We start from the raw sequence: 20,561 nt of genomic DNA, 5'->3' as shown, positions 1-20,561 counted from the left end.
AGTAGATATTTGATCAGCAGATGGAGATAATGGGTGTGCAGAAGGGGTTGTTGTTGTCAAAGGCACCGTCGTCTTCATGGACGAAAGCATCTCTAGTGTCCAGGGAGCTGGTTCTGGCAGGGGGTACTGGGCATCACGGAGAGAAGATGTTACAGAGGTGCGCTGTGGCCAGACCGTGGGGAGTTTTTGTGTCATGGAAAGGTGTTTGGTTCTTTTTCCTGCAGGCCCAAGGGGGTGTCTTTAAGGTCGTAAACGCCTCCTCTCTCCAACCTGCCACCCATGAGCTCCCAACCACAAGAGGTACAGAAAGGCCACTCACCTTGTGACAGGGCAGCCGGTGCAGTCTTCCTGAGTGGGCCCCCAGCACTTGGCACACGAGGCGTCACAGATCTGGCAGTGGCCATGCTCATCGATGTATTCTCCTAGGGAACAAAACCTAATTGTTTACCTCGTTTCCACATGGCAGTGCTGCCTCGGCCGTCAGTCTGAGAGCAGCCAGATTGCTCCGTGGCTGCCCGAAAGCAATGGAAACAACACAGAGAGGAGACCTTGGATGGCTTCAGTTGCCGGTCCTAAGTCCTGACCTTATAATAACAACTGCTCCTCTCCCAAGGGCCTCGGAATTTGGAACCTCAAAAAGTTATGAGGCAATGACATAATTTTGGATCTAGTCAACATGTGTTACGGATTAAATAAGTACAGAGAGGCCAAGGGGGGCTTCTCATAGGACCCCTTTACTGAGCTCCTTCTGACTTGCCTGTTAACGGCCGAGAATGCTTGGACCCCAGAGACCTCCGTTACAGCCTTGGTTCAAGTCAAGCAACAAGCAGGACCCACCCACAACTCTGGGGTTATTATGGTAACTAGTCAAGAAGGGGAGTCAAAGCTTGGGTAACATTTGACAGATGTGAGCTGCATCTCACCCTGAAAGAGTAACAATGAAGAGATAGCCACAGAATTCTTCACTTATTTGGAAAGTATCCTTCCCAAGGAAAAACACATAGGAGGCCTTTCCACGGAAGCACGTGTAGCTTCCCAAACTTCTTCTGAACATGTAAGAAATTACTCTCCCAGCAAAGATGGTGGGGATAAGCCAGCCTCTTTGAAGGTGACAATCCAGTGATAAACCAATGATGGGTCTCATTGAACTCAACCCTCTACTCACACTACACAACGTCTTCTCCCCCCACTGTCCTAGAAGAAATCGAGAAGTTTCTTTAGTCTGATCCCAAGAGTCACTCTGTATGGTTTGGAAACCAATCACGCACAGAAAACATGGTTTCAGATTTCAGGAGAATCACTCCACCCCCTGTAAGTATGTCTGAACATTGTCAATCTGAGATCCAGCCAGAATAGGGAGGTAGCAGTTCCTCACGCATGGTTTCACCAAGTCTTACTGAAACTCTAAGATTTGCTGCCTGATTTATTGTAGTTGCTTTGAAGCCATGGAAACATAGACTTGACTGGTGAGAAATTGAAGAAGTTCACCCCTCTGCATTGTCCCATGGCTTTACTAAACTAGTGCCGTTAGGTGAAGTAACCTTAGATATATAAATCCTTCCCTTGCACTAACCACAAAAATGAAAATGAGGCGGCAGGGAGATTTTGTCCTTCTATACAGAAAAAGCCTTTGATGTAGTTACTCTGTAAGTTTTGTTAACTAAAGGGGAAAAGTACATATTCGGAGCAACGCAATTATCTAATAGCGGCATATCCTGCACATCCCAGACTCTGTTCTTTGTTGCTCGGTCGTTGCCAAGGAATCTGATATATAACTTTTCATTTTTTTTAAAAGAAAAAATATAACTTTTCATTTTTTTATTTTCGAGAGAGAGGGAGAGAGAGAGACAGAGACAGAGCACAAGCAGGGGAGGGACAGAGAGACAGAGGGAGAATCCAAAGCAGGTTCCAGGCTCTGAGCCATCAGCACAGAGCCCGACGCAGGGCTTGAACTCATAAACCGTGAGATCATGACCTGAGCTGAAGGCAGTCGCTTAACCGACTGAGCCACCCAGGCGCCCCTGATATATAACTTTTAGAATGGAACCATAGTTTTTTAGCTCAGGAGTGACTCCCGGGAGCCCAATGCCCCAAAGAGTGAGTACCCAGTGGGGGCAAAGAATGCAAACGTGCAGGTTGTTCACTGCACAAGGTGCCTGTCCCAGTGGCCATGTGGAAGCAGAAATCCAGCCCATGTTCATCTCACCAAGCCACGCACTCTGGTTTGGCTGTCTCTGCCTCTGCCCCTGTAGGGGACACCTTTTGCTAATTCACGCAAAGGTATTAGAAATGGACAAATTGCATTCTTGGTCATCAGAAAGCTTGGTTTCCAAGGGAGAAAAAAGCTGGGACTTCTGTCTAGTAGGAATGGGTGATTTCAAGTTGAGACTGCCTCATTCAATACAGGCCTCATGTTTATATGGCCTTTTATTTATTCAGGCTCCCCATTCTACCTCCTAATGATTGCCCTTGCTGTAATCTCTTCCACTTTTGTCACAGTGTGACTTTTGCCACAACCAACTGAGTAGTGATTATCAGTCCAGACACTCACAAGATAAAGGCAGACCTGGTAGGAAGGAGTAGATCTTGCCTACATTGCTAATGCTAATAATTTGTGTTTACGGAGCTGGATGGTCGCTATGTATCTTTCCAAAGGCAGGTGCTGAGTGGAAGAGGAGTGAGGGATGGTTTCCAGAGGCTTCCAAACCCAAAGAAAGTGTATTCTAGAGGAACGTAGGATCATAGATTATTCATTTGTTCATGCATTCGTTCCATGGACACTCTTTGAACAACTCTGTGCTGGGTAGTAGGTGAGATTTAGACATATACAAACAGAAAAAAGCCTGCTCTTCGGTCCTGAAGGATTTTTGAGAAGGATGATTTGAAAAGAGATCGTTATAATCCAAATGCTAGCCGGTAGCCTTTCACTTCCTTGGACAGTCTAGATTAACATCTAGAACAGCAAAGCAAAGGCATACACACCAGACTGTTTGCTCTACTGGTACTTTACCTTGACATTCACGCCTATAGGAACAGACACAGGGATTTGTTTTTCCGAACTCTTGATAGCCATCCACCTTAATTTCCATGGTGTATTGGTTGCAACACAAAGGTAGGATTTTAAGCTAAATGCACCTTGCTCTGCTAAATCAAATGCTATTTAGGTGGTTCTGAGAGTTTTTCCATTTCTATACCCAAAGTCTCCTTTGTAATTACAGAGGATACACGGTTAGGTCAAGCAAATGTTACCCAGATAGTGCTGTAAACATTTAAAATTCTCTGTAGCTCTTATTTGCCTCCTCATTGGCTTCCATAAGCCAGTAGGTGGCACTGATACCTTGGCTTTGTACTTGATCTGCGCAACCACCTTCGATGGAATCGTCACTTGAAACTGCCCCATGTCTGAGATTTCACACCCTTCTAATGTTACACTACGACTCTAGCTCACCCGCTTGATCATTCTTTTATTCACCTTTCCAGTTACCTCTTATATTTCTTACTGGGGCTAGGCCAAAACTTCCCAAGACCCAAGTTCCAGAATTCCAAATTCTTTCTCGGAAGGTGACCTCACTTCCTAATTTGCTGATGAGGTACTGAGTTTCTCCAGCCTCCTTTCTCTCAATGCCAAAATTCCTCCCTCTCTCTAGATTGTTCACTGGTCTCTTCTCTCCATGGAAGGTATGTACCTTATTCCTGGCCATTGTTGGCTGTCCACCTCATGTTCTGGAACTTTCCCCACAATGGTTTTCCACCAGCCTCTTTGCCTTCAATCATTTCTTCACATCTCCCATCATCCTCCTATCTACAAAAGTTCTCCCTAAGCTAAGACCTTCCCAAGCACTTTTCTTCCCTGATGACTGACTCTTAAAACATGTTTTTCCTTCCTACCACTTAGACCCAAAATGGAGAAAACCTTCATAACCTTGACGCTCATGTAAGTGAGTCAGCGTGGGACAGCTTAGTTGTGCACCTCTCTCAAGCCTGCATGCCTCCTAACTTTAGAGCAAGTGCTGGCTTTAGAACAGACGAGAATCGAGGGACCTGCCCCGATTTTTATGATTACGTAGATGTCCAATTAGTTACAGAAACAACTGTCCCCAATCCCAGCCCTTGCAGGCACAAGTTTCCCACTGCACATTTGAAACCAAAAAAAGCCAGATTCCAAGGACATAGTGAAGTTGCTTTTTTTTTTTTTTTTTTGGTTGTTGGAGCAGCAAATTCTTGTCATCTGTCTTCATTGCACAATGAAACTAAATGTTTATGACAGGCGTGATATACAAAATTCTTGGAAAAAAATCACTTGTAGCACAGACTTCAGGGGCCAATATTTTGTTCTCCACCTCATCCTACAAGCTCTTCCTTCTGGTGTCTTCATCTATTATTCAGTCCAAATTATCTTTCTACTGTGATCACAAAAATTCCATTCCCCTTTTAGTTCCTTTCTCATCTCATCCTGTAATAGTTCAAAGGACAGAGAGGAAGGGGTGTCTCATGGGGAGAGGTGATGTCTCAAAAGTTGAAGACACAGCTTAGAAAGGCATACTTCTCCACTGAAAAATTTACAAGAGGGGCGCCTGGGTGGCTCAGTCGGTTAAGCATCCGACTTCGGCTCAGGTCATGATCTCACAGAATGTGGGTTTGAGCCCCGCATCGGGCTCTGTGCTGACAGCTCAGAGCCTGGAGCCTGTTTCAGATTCTGTGTCTCCCTCCCTCTGACCCTCCCCCCGTTCATGCTCTGTCTCTCTCTGTCTCAAAAATAAAGGTTAAAAAAAATTAAAAAAAAAAAAAAAAGAATAATTTTTACGCATACATGGCCGGGAGACCTTCCTTCCTCCTACAGAAGGGCTAGGCTTTCTTGTGTACTCTGTAATAGCCTTTATGGACTGGAACCAAATTTTTTGCAGCATTTAAGAAAACACACGTTGTATACATAAAAATACTAAATAAATTAATAAACCCATAAGTAGATAGCGATGTGAGCGTGCAACAACTTTTTAGCAAGGGCGATTTGTAAGAGAGAATGGGAAGAACATTTGATGAGACATTAGCCGTTTGGTTTGGGTCTGGTTATTTCAGGGAGCAACCTCGGGATCCTGAATTATCTGGAGGCTTCTGTGTACGTGCTTTGTCACCAGATGCCAGGGAATCATGGAGTGTGACTTCCCCGAAAGACTCTGCAGCCCCAGGCACTAACCAAGTGCCGCTCTTTCTTTGCAAGGATGCCAATACCTAGTTTCCCACTTAAGATACCACTGTGTGAAGACGGTGTCCGTGAAAAGAAATCCATACACTTGTTACTTTTTACCAGCTATAATTAATACTCAGGAACACTTTCAAGTTATATACTAATGAAATAATTCAGTTTTTAAAGCCTTGTTGAGCGTGACATTTTATAGCCAGGCTCAAAGTATGAGGCCGTCCAGGGAGCCGGCAGCATCTTCGCTTACGAATTTACATAATTGTTCAGCCTTAAAAAGGAAGGAAATTCTGACACGTGCTACGACATGGATGGACTTGGAAAATGTTAACGCTGAGCGAAATAAGCCAGTCACAAAAGAACAAATGCTGTGTGTTTCCATTACGTAAGGTACCTGGGGTGGTCAGGTTCAAAGGGCCAGCAAAATAGAATGGAGGTTCTTAGGGGCTTAGGGGGAGGGGAACATGAGTTATTGCTTAATGGGTACAGGATTGCACCTGGGGAAGATGAAAAAGTTCTGGAGATGGATGAGTGGTGGTGTGACTATAATAAGGACCAGAACTGTATACTAATAATGGTTAAAAGTGTAGATTTTATCTTATAGATACTGCCCCTCCCCCTTGCCCCAAAAAGGTCTATACACCGAGTTTGTTCCTTACCAGGCCAATACTTAATTTTAACCCAAAACCTCAGGATCGTCTGCCCTGTGGGGATGTGTCCAGAGAGCACCAACCATCTTGGGGAGCCAGTGTGTTGAACTGAATCTTGGGAGATGTCCTGCGCTAATGGAGGTCAGTGGATAAATGGATAAAGCTCACGAAAATGGAGACATCTGGCTGATGGAATCCTCGGGTTTGGTTTCGTTTTGTTTGTTGTTGTTGCTCCCTTTGGGAACTAGAGGCAAACTAAACATCCAGCAGGTAGAAAGAGAGGTCTGTTCCCACAGCCTGGAGATGTCTGAGAGCCACTGCTGTCCCATTTTGCCCTCTCAACAGTGACTTCCCTTTTCCCTCCCACCCAGGCTTTTCTGATCGACCGGACTTCTCCTTCCTGGTCCCCTAATTCTCAGATGCTCTGCAATGCTACTCTGGTGCCCCCATGGGTTGGCGCCCCCGCAAAAAAAAGGATGGATCGTGAATTGTGGATCCAACAGACGTGCAAAGGTTTGGTTTCCTCCTGCCTGCGTGTTGTCCAAAGAGCAAGGAATTAAGAGTTGATCCTTTTCGGGGCGCCCGGGTGGCTCAGTCGGTTGGGCGTCCGACTTCGGCTCGGGTCATGATCTCGCGGTCCTTGAGTTCGAGCCCCGCGTCGGGCTCTGTGCCGACGGCTCGGATTCTGAGTCTCCCTCTCTCTCTCTGACCCTCCCCCGTTCATGCTCTGTCTCTCTCTGTCTCAAAAATGAATAAACGTTAAAAAAAAAATTAACAAAAAAAAAAAAAGTTGAGCCTTTGCATGTCCACCGTTGTTTGGACCCTGACCACAGTCAGGCTGCTAAAAAAAAAAAAAAAAAAAAGGGTATCCAAAGTGAAGCTTTGGCCAACACACCGGAACGTAGTGGTGATATAGCAATCACCACTACATCGGTGAAGTTCCCATTCACCGACACCTGCTGTATTACGTTCTGTTCTATGTAACGTTTAATCCAGACAACAGCCCTTTTATGAATGAGGAACGGAGGCTCAGAGAGATGAAACATCTTGCATAAATTAATTCAGCTAGGTAAGTGACAGAGTTGGGCTATGACCCAGGTATGTCTTAGCCGGAGTCCAGACTCTTCTGCAGTGTTTCCCTGGTATGGATTCAATTCCCTTTCTGGCGTTCCGAGTAGCTTTGCTATTTATAAAAAAAAAAAAAAAAAAATGGACCTTGAGCACAAGCCTGGTCTGAAGCGTTTGGTGAGGTAAGGGTCTCGGAAAGGAATTCACTGTGAAAACAAATGAACTTTGAGCCGGCACATTGTACAGAGCAAATTTCCTCAATGATTGAAAAAACTCTCCAAATTTATTTTCTCTGAGAAAGCGGCCAGTATTTATTAAAAGGGAATTCTGTTTATCCCAAATTGAGAGTTTTACAAGCAGTTTGGTCTGTCCACTAGATTAGAAGCTCCTGAGAGGAAACCCAAATGGTATTTTTGAATGAATAAAATAATTAATTGGTGCTCTGCACAGGAATTTTCTATACTGCTTTAACTGCTGTCCAAAAGCAAAATAAACGGGCTCCTCAGAAATCATTTATAACCAGAATTATAGTAATCTCTCTCTGCTCCTCCAATTTATATGAAAATCTAGTATAGATGGATTGGTCCTTGTATATCTTTTCCTCAATTAGGAGAATTTTGCATTGCCTCTGTGTTTGTGAAAGTCCCTCAAAGTTCTACCTTAAGGATGCTAAAATTGAAAAGACGCCGAACAGTTGGTTGTAAAACCAGACACAAGAGGGGACAAAAGGCATGAGTGTGATTAGTATCTGCAATTAAATAAAATAAATAAAGCCTGTCATCGAAACTGTGGGATCATGAATACTTCCTGTAAGTACAGTATGGTAGATGGAAATTGATTTATTGCCCATTTGAGGTGTGTAAAATGTCTTGCTAGTCTCTTTATTTCGTGGGCTATCTTTATGATTTCTGAAAGTGAGCCTAGAATTTTTTTTTTTTTAAAGTTGATTGATTTATTTTGAGAGACAGAGCACATGCACGTACAAGGGAGGGGCAGAGAGAGAGGGAGAGGGAATCTCAAGAAGGCTCCACGCTCAGCATGGAGTCCGGCAAAGGGCTTGATCCCATGTCGGCGACATCATGACTTGAGCCGAAATCAAGGGTCGGGCGCTTACCTGACTGAGCCCCCCGGGTGCCCGGAGCCTAGAATTTCTACAGATTCTCTAGAGCACTCAGTCCCCCTAGTCTTTGGGTTTGATGCCATCCCAATGCTCCCACCACTTGTGGCCGCAGTGGGACCACTCCCCTGGGGGAAACTGTACATTATCTGATGCGTTCACAGCGAGAGGACCTGGGGTTCAAGATACAGGGACACAAGTGGGTGACCGTCATTTGAAAGAATGACTCATTTACCTTTTGGAAAACATCGCCGATGACCCGAGGCAGGTCACACTTGGGTGAGAGACACCGGGGCAGACTAACCGAGAAAGGGAATGACTTGGGTGGACAGAGCTCCCGTGTGCACCCCAGTGAGTACTGTGCGATGGAGCCCGAAGGGCTGTTCCGCATCCTTTCACTCTGGAGGTGATGAAGGATGGCAGGTGAAACTATCAGGACCATGGAGCCTTCCCGACGCTCTCGAACTAAACAGGAGTTTTCGCATGCAGATGAGATCGGTTAAAGCCCAAAAGCCTTCCCTGAGGAGCTTAAAACCCAATGTTCTCCGTGGTGGTCGGGGTCCCGGAACACAGGCATGAGGATGAGGCTTGTTATCCTCCACTTTCGTTTCTATGGTGACCCAGGGAGCCTCCCTAACCCACGGTTATTACTTGCTCTTAAACCCTGCAGGGTACAGCTGCTGGCCCGTCCCCCACGCCAGTACCCCAAGGGAGGGAACATCCTCAAATTATCCTCCTTTTCTTCCTCGGCAGCCACAGGCTGCAGAAATGTTGGTTCCATCTTTCCTTTCCGGCGCTCCCTTAGTCTTTCCTCAAGCCTAACCTGCTGGTCTAAAGCATTGCAGCCTAATTGCTAATTAAGAGAAAGGGGAAGCTCCTGGAAGGAGGAGGAGTTTGCATCCCAAGACCTAGGGCTCCGTCCCGACGGTAGCTCTGTAGCTAGTAACTGGCTGTAGCTGGTAATTGACACGCAGCGTTTTATTGGGTCATCATTAACACTGCCCGTTCACAGGCAGTTCCTGCTGCCTTCTAAGACATCTGTTGGTTTGCCTGGCGATGGGTCTGAATGGAGCACAGCACCCAGAATGCCTCAGCCCCTTAGTGACCGGGTAGGCGTTTGATTACTCGGGATGCCATATGTTGTATCGGGAGTGACCAAATTGTGCTTTCTAAAAAGCCCAAGTATGCATATCAAAACCAAGGGGGGGCGGGGTGAACCAAAGTACCTGTGTGCCCCCCGCAGGCCAACCTAGTAGGAAGCCCTGGGGTTGGGCAAAGACACAAATGTTGGAGTCATCCCCGGCTGGGTTTGATGTGGGCTTCTTTCTCCAACTATCTGACGGGAAGCAAATCTCAGATTTCCCTGACATTCTTCTCCGGAGTATCGCGGACAGTCTCTCACAGGACGTGGTGAGGATCAAAGGAGGAAACAGACCCAAGCACCCGGCCCAGCGGCTTTCAGAATATTAGTGACCATTATCAGGTACTGGGGGTAGGTTAGCTCATTGCACCTCCAGTAATCACGTGGGGTAGGGCCGTCGGCCTCATTTGCCAAAGTAAGGAGTTTCAGCATCGAAATGTTAACTCTTGACGCGTGGCTCAAACCCCGGATCCCAGATCGAGCCTTCCCTACCCCACCCCCGAGGGCACTTGAAGACTCAATTGGCTACACAGGGTGGTGGCCATGAGGCAGCGACTCTTGCTGACCCTGTGGATGGAGAACAACCACCTCTCAAGGGAAATCAGCTGCAAGATAGCCACCCACGCAAGTTAGTGGTTATAAGCCGCCCTTTGGAGACAGCCTCCTGCATCGGAGAGAAGCAAGGCAGCGCTTCCCTGCGCCCCGCGGCCACGGCGCTGCCCTTTTCGGGCTGCTGAGGCGAGAGTTTGTCAGAAGTAGGTGAACCGGGGGGAGCTGGGGCCCACAAAGCGGCCTTTTCCCGGCACAGTTTCACCCCGTCAGGTTCTGGACGTGGGGTTCTTGGCTCTGCGACGACGGAGCTGGCACCACGCAAGCCCTGACTACCTGTGTCTTCAGGTGAGTGGCCGGGGATAGACTTGCTTCCAGGCTCGGTGGGTGTCAGGACAAGTCAGTTTCCTCTCTGTCTCAGGGAGGGTGGGGCCCGTCCACAGATGGAAATAAACACGGGGGCAGGCCCCTGGGTGGCTCAGTCAGTTAAGCGTCTGAGTCTTGATTTCAGCTCAAGTCACCATCTCACGGTTTGTGAGTTCGAGCCCCGTGGCAGGCTCTGTGCTGACCCACCCAACCTGTGTTTTCTCTCTCTCTCTCTCTCTCTCTCTCTCTCTCTCTCTCTCAAAATAAATAAATAACTTAAAAATATTTTTTAAAAACGAAAATGGGCCAGTATTGTTAGGCTGTGAGTGTATGTGTTCTGTGTGTGGGGATGGGGTGGGTGGGGAAGCCATGGGGCAGAAGGTCTCACCCCCCAGGTGTCAGAGACAGAGAGTCTCAGGTGTTTCCCTACCTACCAACCTTCTGTATTGCGGACAATCTCTCCTAGAATGTGAGATTCTCATAAAGACGTCTATATGGTTTGCATCTTATCAGAGTTTCAGACTCGGTCCAGAGCATGGAATCTGGGACTGAAACCTCACTGGGTCCCACCATAGGCAGAATGATACCCCCCACCTCTTCAAGATTCCTGTACCCCCGCCCCCCCTCTCACCCCCCCGTGTGCTTAGATGACTGGGAGGGGAGAAGCAGGGTACAGGTGAAGTGCATGTATCTGGAACAGGTGGCCTAGATGGGAAACTTGGGGCTGCCTTGTGCCGGTTGTGTGAACTTGCACAAGTAATAGAACCTCCGTCCTCTCCTCTGTAAAATGGAAATAATCACAGCGTCATAAAATTGTCAGAAGGGTTAAATCGGTGAATACGTGAGGCGTACTTTAAAAGATAACAGCACACAGTTGGTGCTCCATCAAAGTTAGCTGTTACGGGTCCAGGGAGCACAACCAGGTCCCTTAGATAAGCAGCACAAGAGACTGTACAAACCTTTAGAGACACTCCAAGCTCAAGTCCCTTCTTACTGTAGGTGGCTTCGAAAAAATCATTTCACCTCTCTTCGGCTTTTACGTTTTTAAGATTTAAAAAAATTAAAAAAAAAATTTTTTTTTTTTTACGTTTATTTATTTTTGAGACAGAGGGAGACAGAGCATGAACGGGGGAGGGGCAGAGAGAGAGGGAGACACAGAATCGGAAGCAGGCTCCAGGCTCCGAGCCATCAGCCCAGAGCCCGACGCGGGGCTCGAACCCAGGGACCGCGAGATCGTGACCTGAGCTGAAGTTGGACGCTCAACCGACTGAGCCACCCAGGCGCCCCTTAAATTTATTTTTGAGAGAGAGAGAGAGAGCCCGCATCCAAAGCAGGCTCCAGGCTCTGACTGTCAGCACAGAGCTCGACGTGGGGCTTGGACCCATGAACCGGGTCTATTTACTGCGTGGTAAATAGAAACAAAATATCTAGGGAAGATTTCATCCCTCCACCACTGTTCAGGGACCGCTTAGATGAATGGACTCTAATTTTAGTAACCATTTTATTCACTTTCAACAACTCGACAGGTGTGGTCCTGTGTAATGAGCACCGAGCTGTAGTCTGATCTATTCAGGAAAATGGCAACCCTCTGCCTTTTCACTTGCCACCCTAAACCTACAATTCTAGAACTATTAATTGACTAGAAAATTGTGGGCCCCCCAAACCAATATTTGCCAATAGAGGAACAACTGACGTGCCTTTTGGGTCAGCATTATCCCTCCCTGTCATCACTCTAGTTGCCTTTTGGTGATATCGCTTAGCAATAACATACAATTGTGACTCTAACTGGTCTTTATTCCGCTCTTATCGCAGTGGTCAGGAATTGCTTATGAATTGATTTGTACAACCTTAACATAAACTCAAGAGATGTCTCTTAGGCCTTATTAACATCATGAGAGGGCTCTGGCCCTATCAAAACATTCCAGAATGGTAGGATTCGATGTGCTCTGGTCTTTCCTTGTACCTTGATGCCTTGATAATCTCCTTTAAACGTCCAGCATGGATCTCTGCGTGCCAACCACCCTGTTGAGAGCCTTGGTCTGCGGGGAAATGGCAGCCTCTACATCCCTCTACCGTATAGACCCGAGAACTTGCCTTCTCCGCCTCGTCCTACAGAGACGGAGACCTCCTGTAGAGAACAGAGGAGGACCTTGCGAAAACCCTTCGCGTTCCTCCAGAGACAAACAGCTCTGGGAAGTCTATAGGAGCCTCGAGAACAATTCGGTTCCTCTGGGAGAAGAGCCAGATTGGCTGCAAGGTAGGCATCTCAGTATTTGAGGTAAGATCAAAGTCTCCTCCCTTTGGTCTAACCTCTACGCTCTCCTGCCAGCTCCAGCCCCGGCAGACCCTTGGCATCTCCCCAAGGGACCGTAGCACCTTCCTGCACTGGTTACATTGCTGTCTGGGGGCGGGGGCTCTTCGACGTTTCTAGGCAACAGGGGGGCACTCAAGGTAACAGTCTGGGCCCCATAATTGGGGGTCCTGGGCCTTTAGAACTCAATTCTTGGCTTAGGTCTGCAGCTGCCAGGCAGCAAGGCGGGGCTCAGTGTCCTGGGCTCAGGAAGCCTGAAACTCCATGGAAACTCAGTTCCCATGATCCCTGCAGGCCTAACTGGTGAGTCAGGCTCTCCTCCCCTTCCCAAACTCCCTGCAGGGGCTGTCTGACCTGCTTTGACTCCTTTTTGCTTTCAAGGTGGCTCTTGATTCTCCTCTCAACCTGATTTTACACGGTGTGAGGTGCCCGGGGCCCCAAACCTTCCCGGAGAGGGCCGATGCCTCTCTCCTGCTGTTCGCAGTTGGCCAAAACGGGCCGGGACAGGCTGCGGAAAAGCTAGCTGCCTGTGGGCTCGGGGGAACTTGAACGGTCTTTGCTTCTGCAATCATTCAGTGCAATTAGGTTGTAATTTTCTAACGATGAATTTGTGGGAGGCCCCCATTTTCTATGGGATAAAAACAAGCGCTTAACTACGGTAGCATGAGTGACGGGTGTGCACAAGGGCTGAAAGGAGCAGAGGCAGGGGGAAGATCTCCTTGCGGTGTGGGGGGATTAGAAGCCCAGGCCTGGAGTCAGAGATAGGGAACCTCTTCTGGGAAAGCTAGGTGCTTTCTCGGTGCTTTCACATTAAGTTCTCAGAGCATCTTACAGAGATCAGCACTGCCCTCATCTTTAATTTTTTTTTTTTTTAATTTTTGTTTGTTTTTGAGACAGAGCGCAAGTGGAGGAGGGGCAGAGAGAGACGGGGTCACAGAATCCAAAGCAGGGTCCAGGCTCTGAGCTGTCAGCACAGAGCCTGACGTGGGGCTCGAACTCCTGGACTGCGAGATCATGCTCTGAGCCGAAGTCGGACGCTTAACCGACTGAGCCGCCCAGGCGCCCCTAGCCTTGCTCTCATTTTAAGGATGAGAAAACTGAGGCTCAGAAAATTTACACAGTCTGCCCCAGGTCGCTGAATTAGTGCTATTTATTTATTTGTTTATTTTATATTTTTCAAGTTATTTATTTTGAGAGCGAGAGAGTGGGCAGGGGAGGGGCAGAGAGCGAGGGAGAGAAGGAATCCCAAGCAGGCTCCAGGCTGTCAGCACAGAGCCCGTACAGGGCTCGAACCCACGAACTGTGAGATCATGACCTGCGCCGACACGAAGAGTCGGACGCTTGACCGGCTGAGCCACTCCAGCACCCCTGAATTAGTAGTGCTATTTAGAAGAGCTGGCACTTACTTGTGATGCCATCTGCTAGGAATTGTCCTGAATGCTCTACACATATCGACTCACTCCTTTAAAATAGTAATAATTGGGGCGCCTGGGTGGCGCAGTCGGTTAAGCGTCCGACTTCAGCCAGGTCACGATCTCGCGGTCCGTGAGTTCGAGCCCCGCGTCGGGCTCTGGGCTGATGGCTCAGAGCCTGGAGCCTGTTTCCGATTCTGTGTCTCCCTCTCTCTCTGCCCCTCCCCCGTTCATGCTCTGTCTCTCTCTGTCCCAAAAATAAATAAACGTTGAAAAAAAAATAATAATAACCTTAAAATAAGAAAGGGTGCATTGTGAACCACGGTGGCCTCATTTTTCTGTTGACAATGTTGAGGCAGTGAATGATTGAATGAAGGATTATTCTGGTGGCAGAGCAGCAATGTAAACTCAGGGGGTCAGCCTTTACACTGCTCCTCTCACTGGGGTTTTGCTGCACTCCTTTTCTCCAGAAAGTGCCGGGAGATGGGGTTTTATTGCAGGTCTGTCTGATTTCAGGTCTCTTGTGCACTTTCCACTACACTGAACATCCAAATAATTGGCAGGTTGCGTGGGTGTATACGTGTGTGTGTCTGCGTGAAGATGGGGGTAAGTTCAAGCTCCGCAATCCTAGACACCCCAGTCACGCAATCTGGAACTGCTGCTTGCCTACTGCTTCCTGGAAGCGGCGTTCCAAGAGCTCACCGTGTACCCTTCCCGAGACAGACAGAATCGGCTCCTACAACCAGGAACGTGAGCCGCTGTGGAATCAAGTGTTCAGAATCGAATGGCTACACAGGGCAGCTGGTTCTGATTGCGATCTTCCCAGAGGACAGGGTGATTTCTTGTTCAGTTTGGGGTCCCCGTGGCTTTGCTGCACGAATGGAAAATGAGTAGAAAACACCAACTTGATGGGTGCCTTGCGGGGAGAAATTCATTAGAGTTCTTTGTACTGAAACAAAATTGACTTGGGCCCGGGAAAAAAAAAAAAAAAAAAAAGATACGGTAAGGTGGTGGGGGGGGGGAGGAGAAAATATTTTAGGAGAGGAGAAGAAAGGATTGGAGGCGGAAATAAGCACAGGGTCTCTGTGACCCAGGCACGTGGTTAGACGGACAGGTAGAAATGGAGTTGGAGCGAGTGAAAAATGAGTTTGGATCGAGGATGTAGCTAGGTCACGAAACATCAAAGATGGATGAAATGGGTGTGGTTGGCCAAAGGGAGCCACTGAAGATTTAAGGAGGAAGTCGGAGATGGAAACGAATTTGGTGCACAGTCGCTGTGGCCAGATGAAGCCGGATGAATTGGAAGGGACAGCTGGGAAGTCAGCTAGGAGGTGGCCTCAGGAGGCCAGGGTGGGGGCTGGAGCTACAGCAACCAATGTGGTGATGACAAGGTGGTTCCCAGAAAACCCGGTCCCAGGATCTCAGGGAAGGGTGGGCTTTTGAGCTCATTTGCTCTAGCTGCCGCCTCCTCCCTTCTCCCAGGGATCAATGGTCTCAGTGACATTCTAGTCTAGTGACTGCCCAGTGTTTGCATGAAAATGGAGAGGTATGGAGAACTCACTTCTTCCACTTTTGGAAAACTGTATCAGAAATGTCTTTGCACGAGGCCCAAATTGGCTTCCTTGTGAGTGAATTTCCTACCTTGGTCATTTCAAAAGAAAGAAACAGCCGCTCTGCGTGAACAGCACGATATTTCTGGGAATAGTGAACAAGTCAGAACTTGAGTCCAAAGCTCAAACAGGGTGGCTTTGAGCATGTCAGGGAAACTCTGTGTGAGTCTTCTGTGACCGTGGGGGGGGGGGGGTGGGCACCTGACATGTAATAAATGATGAATAAATGCTATTACTATTATTGATACATGTTGGGTGCATATAGGAGATGGGGGGGGGGGGAGAGGAGTCCAATCCATGGCCTTGAACTTGAGGGAGTAAAGGGATCATAGTGGTATTGTTGGTCTGAGAATGGGAGGGAAGCTGTTTGTGATGATCTGGCAGATGTTTTGAAACTACAACTCCTGGCATAACTCTGATGTTTATATACATTCCACAGGCGATATTTTGCCAGTGGCTGTCTTTTGGGCCCGCTCAACATTGAGCGGCTGTGTTCCCTCTCTGACACCCTCGTAGCAAGAGTTGATGGGGTAAAATATAGTGCAGGCATCCACAGCCCATCCCGCCCAGAGCCATGCCATAAACGATTGGGAGCTCATTGCATCGCTGCCAGATAGAGTGTCATGTTTAGATGCCAAGATGGTGAAAGAAATTGTCATCATCTATGCACTCCTGGGGAGGGGCCATCCCGTTCGTGGCCAGGATGACCGTTTGGGAGAAAAGCCACGCATGTGTAGACGCTCGGGCATAAAACCCGTGCGGAAGAAAGGTAAATTGTCACGGAGGGCTCTTACCGTTGTGGTTTCAGCTGCTTACTTGGACTTTGTGACCATGCTAAAAGGTGTTTTTTAGTCAGGAACCAAGTCTTAGGTCAAGGATGAATCGGTAGCAGCAGGTTAAAGGTACACGCCAGTGGAGGCAATGCTTTGAGTTTCATCGAGGAGTGTCCTTGTGCCAACAAGGCTAAGTGCCTAGTGAGTGAGGTGAGGGCGTGAGTTTGCTATGTTTTTGTGTTCAGGAGAGAAAGCGAGATTTGGAAAGTCTACCTCTCTGGAAACTTTCTTCAGGTGACCATCAGAAGCTGATCTCCACCTAGGAGATGCCCTTTTCACAGATGAAGGAGCCAACCGTAAGCATTTACACGACTTGCCCCAAATCACACAGCGTGTCTCGTTCCTCCTTATCTATGCTGAGGGGAAAAAACAATCCTTGCGGGAATTTGTAAAGAGAAATAAAGGCAAAGCAATACCCAGAGACTATCGATGATGCCACCATTTTTAGGTTGGCAAAGGACCCGATACTAGAAGGCCGTCCTAGTAACATTCAACAGACTACTGCTCTGTCGTAAGTGTCTAATTCTTTATTCTGGAATTTCTTCTTCCCAATCTTGAAATATCTTCTGTAAAGTGGAGATTCCTAACTAGCAGCTCACAGTCTAATCAGTTGCCTGAGTTCAATAATCGTGTATCTATGGCCCACCAGACTCTATGGGTGGGTACTTTGGAGGTATGTCTAAGTCAACAGGTTCAATAAGACTAAGCATGTTAATTCAGTACTCGTATCCCTCATACTCCCCATCTCGGGGAGCACTTACACCATCCAAGCTGGGGAGTCAGTGGAGGGAGCTCCTCCCTGGCCCCACCCTTCCCCCAGTCACTCACAGTTTCTGTCAACCCTAACTCAGGAACATCTGACTTCTGTCATCTCTTCCTCATCTCCAGCACCACCACATGACTTCTAGTGCAATCTCTCCTCTTTCAAGTGGGAGGTTTATCTTCAACATTGGTCTCCTGGACTCGTTCTCCACTCTCCCCATCCCACCCCCGTTCTGGAACCAAAATGATGTTTCACTAATTCACACTTCTAGCCTCCTGCCTAAGATCATCCAGTGCTGCCCCCTGCCCCCCCCCACCCCCAATACAGAGTAAAGCTCAAAGAATGACACATCCTTGCCTGTACCTGATTGGTGTGCAGAAACCAGCTTCCAGGGGAGAGCACCAGCTTGTAGGAGTGTGAGACCCAGGCCGGAAGAGCCAGCTTGTTGACCCCCAGGAGTTTTCTTTGGCCAACGATGGGGATTTAGTGTTTGAAGATCTTCCCTCTGTCACCCCTCCAGCGAGCTGAGACCTGGCTTCTATATCATTTTCAGGTGTTTCCCCTCAGCACTGAGTTTGAGTCCCCTCTGTGGCAGCTGGCTTGATAAGATAACTTTCATCAGCTACTTTTTCTTCCTGATCTCATGTTCTCACTCTACCGCCGGCATTTTCTTTCATCACCCAGATAAACCTCTTGTACTTGAATCTTTGTCTCCAGTCTGGCTTGTGAAAGGGGGACCCCTGAGACCCATGGCTAGGTTCTGGCATTCCCAAGAGACTTTCGGTTCTCCAAGGCCACTGTGTACTCTCTCACTTAAAGTATCCATTTGGTTTGCGTCTACTCCCTTGTCTCTTTCCCAGACAACATTCTGGGACACTCATTCTTTACCACTGAAAGCTGCCTGCACTATTTCCCCTACCACACTGTTATGCAGCCAAATTGATTTTTTTTTTTTCTGTGCTCTGTGGTGCTTTGTACATATTTTTAGCTTATCCTACATACCCACTGGTATTTCTGCCCACATGTGTCTCCTCCACGGGGTTAGGTGGTCTTGGAGATCAGGAATAATTTCCCATGATCTGGACCACCATTTGCCACGTGAAACAGCGGTCAAAACATTTTGGTGAATTCATAGGTGGACGTGATTGAGGTAAAGGGATGCCAAAGAGTTACCTGGCAGCTGATCGCTCCATGGAAACGTCTGTGTTAACATTCAGCGTAATTATTCAGCACCCCCTACACGCAGGCACCGTTTCCGGTATTGAGATACAATAGTGGGCAAAACACAGGTCTCCTCTCTGGGCGAGCTTACATCACAGCACAGGAGTTGGTAAATGATAAATACAATAACCTCACAAATTTTGTATAGTTCGCATGGTTAGAAGCTAATAGAAGCCATGGGGGAACAAAAGGACCAGCAAATCAAAGTGCTGGCAAGGAGTGGTGATTGGAGTACAGGTTGTAAGTAGGAGAGTATAATAGGTTCCAGAAACCACCGCGGTAGAACCCAGAAGAGAATGTGTGATTAGGCCGGACTTGCTCTGAAAGTTAGTTGACAGGGTTAATTACCAACCTGCAGTAGAGTAATTTTGCTTCCAGGAGGATAGACATTTGTGCTTCAGAGGACACAAGCCCTATCCTATCTAGGCTTGTAATATTCTTAGTTAAAAAATGACTCCTTTCCTAGACATGTGGTCCCCAGGCAGATTGCCTGCTGCGAATCCAATTTTTAATGCAAAATGTCTTTCCAGCACAGAAGCGCACTGCCAATTTATTAAAGTTTGTGGAGAGAATGAGATCAGTAGACAAAAGTGTATTAGAGAGGGGTGCTATGTTTCAGGAGATAAAGTGAGGGGTGCAGCCGACCAGGGATGCTGCATATAGGAAGCAGATGTCCTCAACTAAATTTACATCTCCCTTACCATCAGTCAGGAAAACCACCCAGGTTGCAAAATATATATATCCAATATATATGTGTGTGTGTGTGTATGTGTGTGTGTGTGTATGTATATATATTGCATGAGCAATAAGAATGTGCTATACCTAATATACTAATAATACAGTGAATTTATCTTTTGAACTTTCTCAAAAAGAACTGCAGAGTAGGGAGTTAAATGGGATCCAAGGGTAGAAGAATAATTTTAGGGAATTAATGATTTAAAAATGAGATTGACAGAGATCCTAAGGGAGATAATGGCTCACCATAACAAGAGGCTCTAAAAATAAAATTCTGACACTGTAATCCGTAAAGTGTCTCAGTAAGGGAGAAAAGGCAAGAGGCACTTAAATCAGTACCGCTTCACGGAGAACTCTGCCGAAGTTTGGTATCTGTCAGGAGGCTGGGACTTTCAGGATTTCCTGCCAGGAGCTATCACTTCTGCAGGAAGTGGGATGGATATCAAGGGGGCTGCATACACTTTTTAGGGGCTCCCGGAGCACATTGTACCAGGCAGATCTTTGACACGGCACACGGGCAGTTCCCAGTCAACCCTGGTCCGCACTCTTCCTCTCTTTCACGCTGTGCCTTAGCTCCTTGCCCCCAGGGCTCCAGCAGGGAGAAACTCCTGGCACTTTCCAGATGTTCGAGGCTATTTTGCACTTTCCTGTCCCTTTCTAGTCTCTTCCTTCAGCTTTCCTCCTGCCTCCCGCCCAGAGGACAGACTGCTGGCTCTGTTATATCCCTAGAGAACATTTCCTTCTCTTTCTTTTCATAGTGCATCAGGGCATTTTCTCTGGGGCATTTGTCTGTCTTAATTACAGTATAAAACCCATACAGGCAGAGTTCCTCTTTACATTAATATCCCATGTAGCTAACACGCTACCCGGCACATAGTACGTGTTCCATAAAACGTGAGTAGATGAATAGAGTGAATGAATTAGTATAACACAAAAGAATGCAGGAGGCACTTAAAAATCCAATGTACATTTCTTTAGCAATTTAAAGTACCTCCTAGCAACTTTCTCGTGAGCGTATATTATCATTTCTATTTTTCTAATGAAAGGGGGTGGCTCGGAGGATTAGATGGTCTATGTGAGTGTAGTATGCTGAATAAGGGCTCCCAAAGCTAACCGGGTCCTCGTCCCCGGAACCTGTGAATGTTATATACGGTCAAAAGGGATTTTTTTTTTTTTTTTTGCAGATGTGATTAAGCTAGAGACTTTGAGATGAGGAAGTTACCTAGGATTATCGGGGTGGGGAGACCCAAGTATCCTAGAGAGAGATGGAATGACGTCAGTAGAGAGAGATTAACAGACGCTGATGTTGGCCTCGAAGATGCAAGAAGGGGCCACAAGCCAAGGAACGCAAGGCAAACAGTGCTGGACACTGGGAGACAAGGGAATGCTCTCTCTTCTACCTTCTGGAGGGCGGTCCTACGGACACCCCGACTTCTACCCTGGGAGACCCCCCAGCCTACTTCTGGGCCCCAGGACTGCGGGAGAATAAATACGTATTGCTTTAAACCACCAGGCTGTGATTGTTTGTTACAGTAGCTATAGAAACTAATGTGCCGAGATTCCAAACGTCAGTCAGAAACCGAAGAGT

General features: G+C 47.4%; 1 protein-coding gene across 2 annotated transcripts in view; it reads right to left on the bottom strand.

The window, feature by feature from the left end:
- The window catches only part of PCSK5 (proprotein convertase subtilisin/kexin type 5), a 460,872-nt gene that overhangs the window by 105,375 nt on the left and 334,936 nt on the right, over positions 1–20,561 (bottom strand). For both annotated transcript variants that reach the window (XM_045468528.1, XM_045468529.1), the window contains exon 21: positions 320–422. In XM_045468528.1, coding sequence (XP_045324484.1) covers positions 320–422 — 103 coding nt within the window. The remainder of the gene's footprint in view (positions 1–319; positions 423–20,561) is intronic.

This window comes from Leopardus geoffroyi, chromosome D4 (genome assembly GCF_018350155.1).
Source record: "Leopardus geoffroyi isolate Oge1 chromosome D4, O.geoffroyi_Oge1_pat1.0, whole genome shotgun sequence".
In the NCBI taxonomy this organism is placed as follows: Eukaryota; Metazoa; Chordata; class Mammalia; order Carnivora; family Felidae; genus Leopardus; species Leopardus geoffroyi.
Note: the sequence above shows the minus strand (reverse complement) of the source record. Positions and strands in the feature narration are given on the sequence as shown.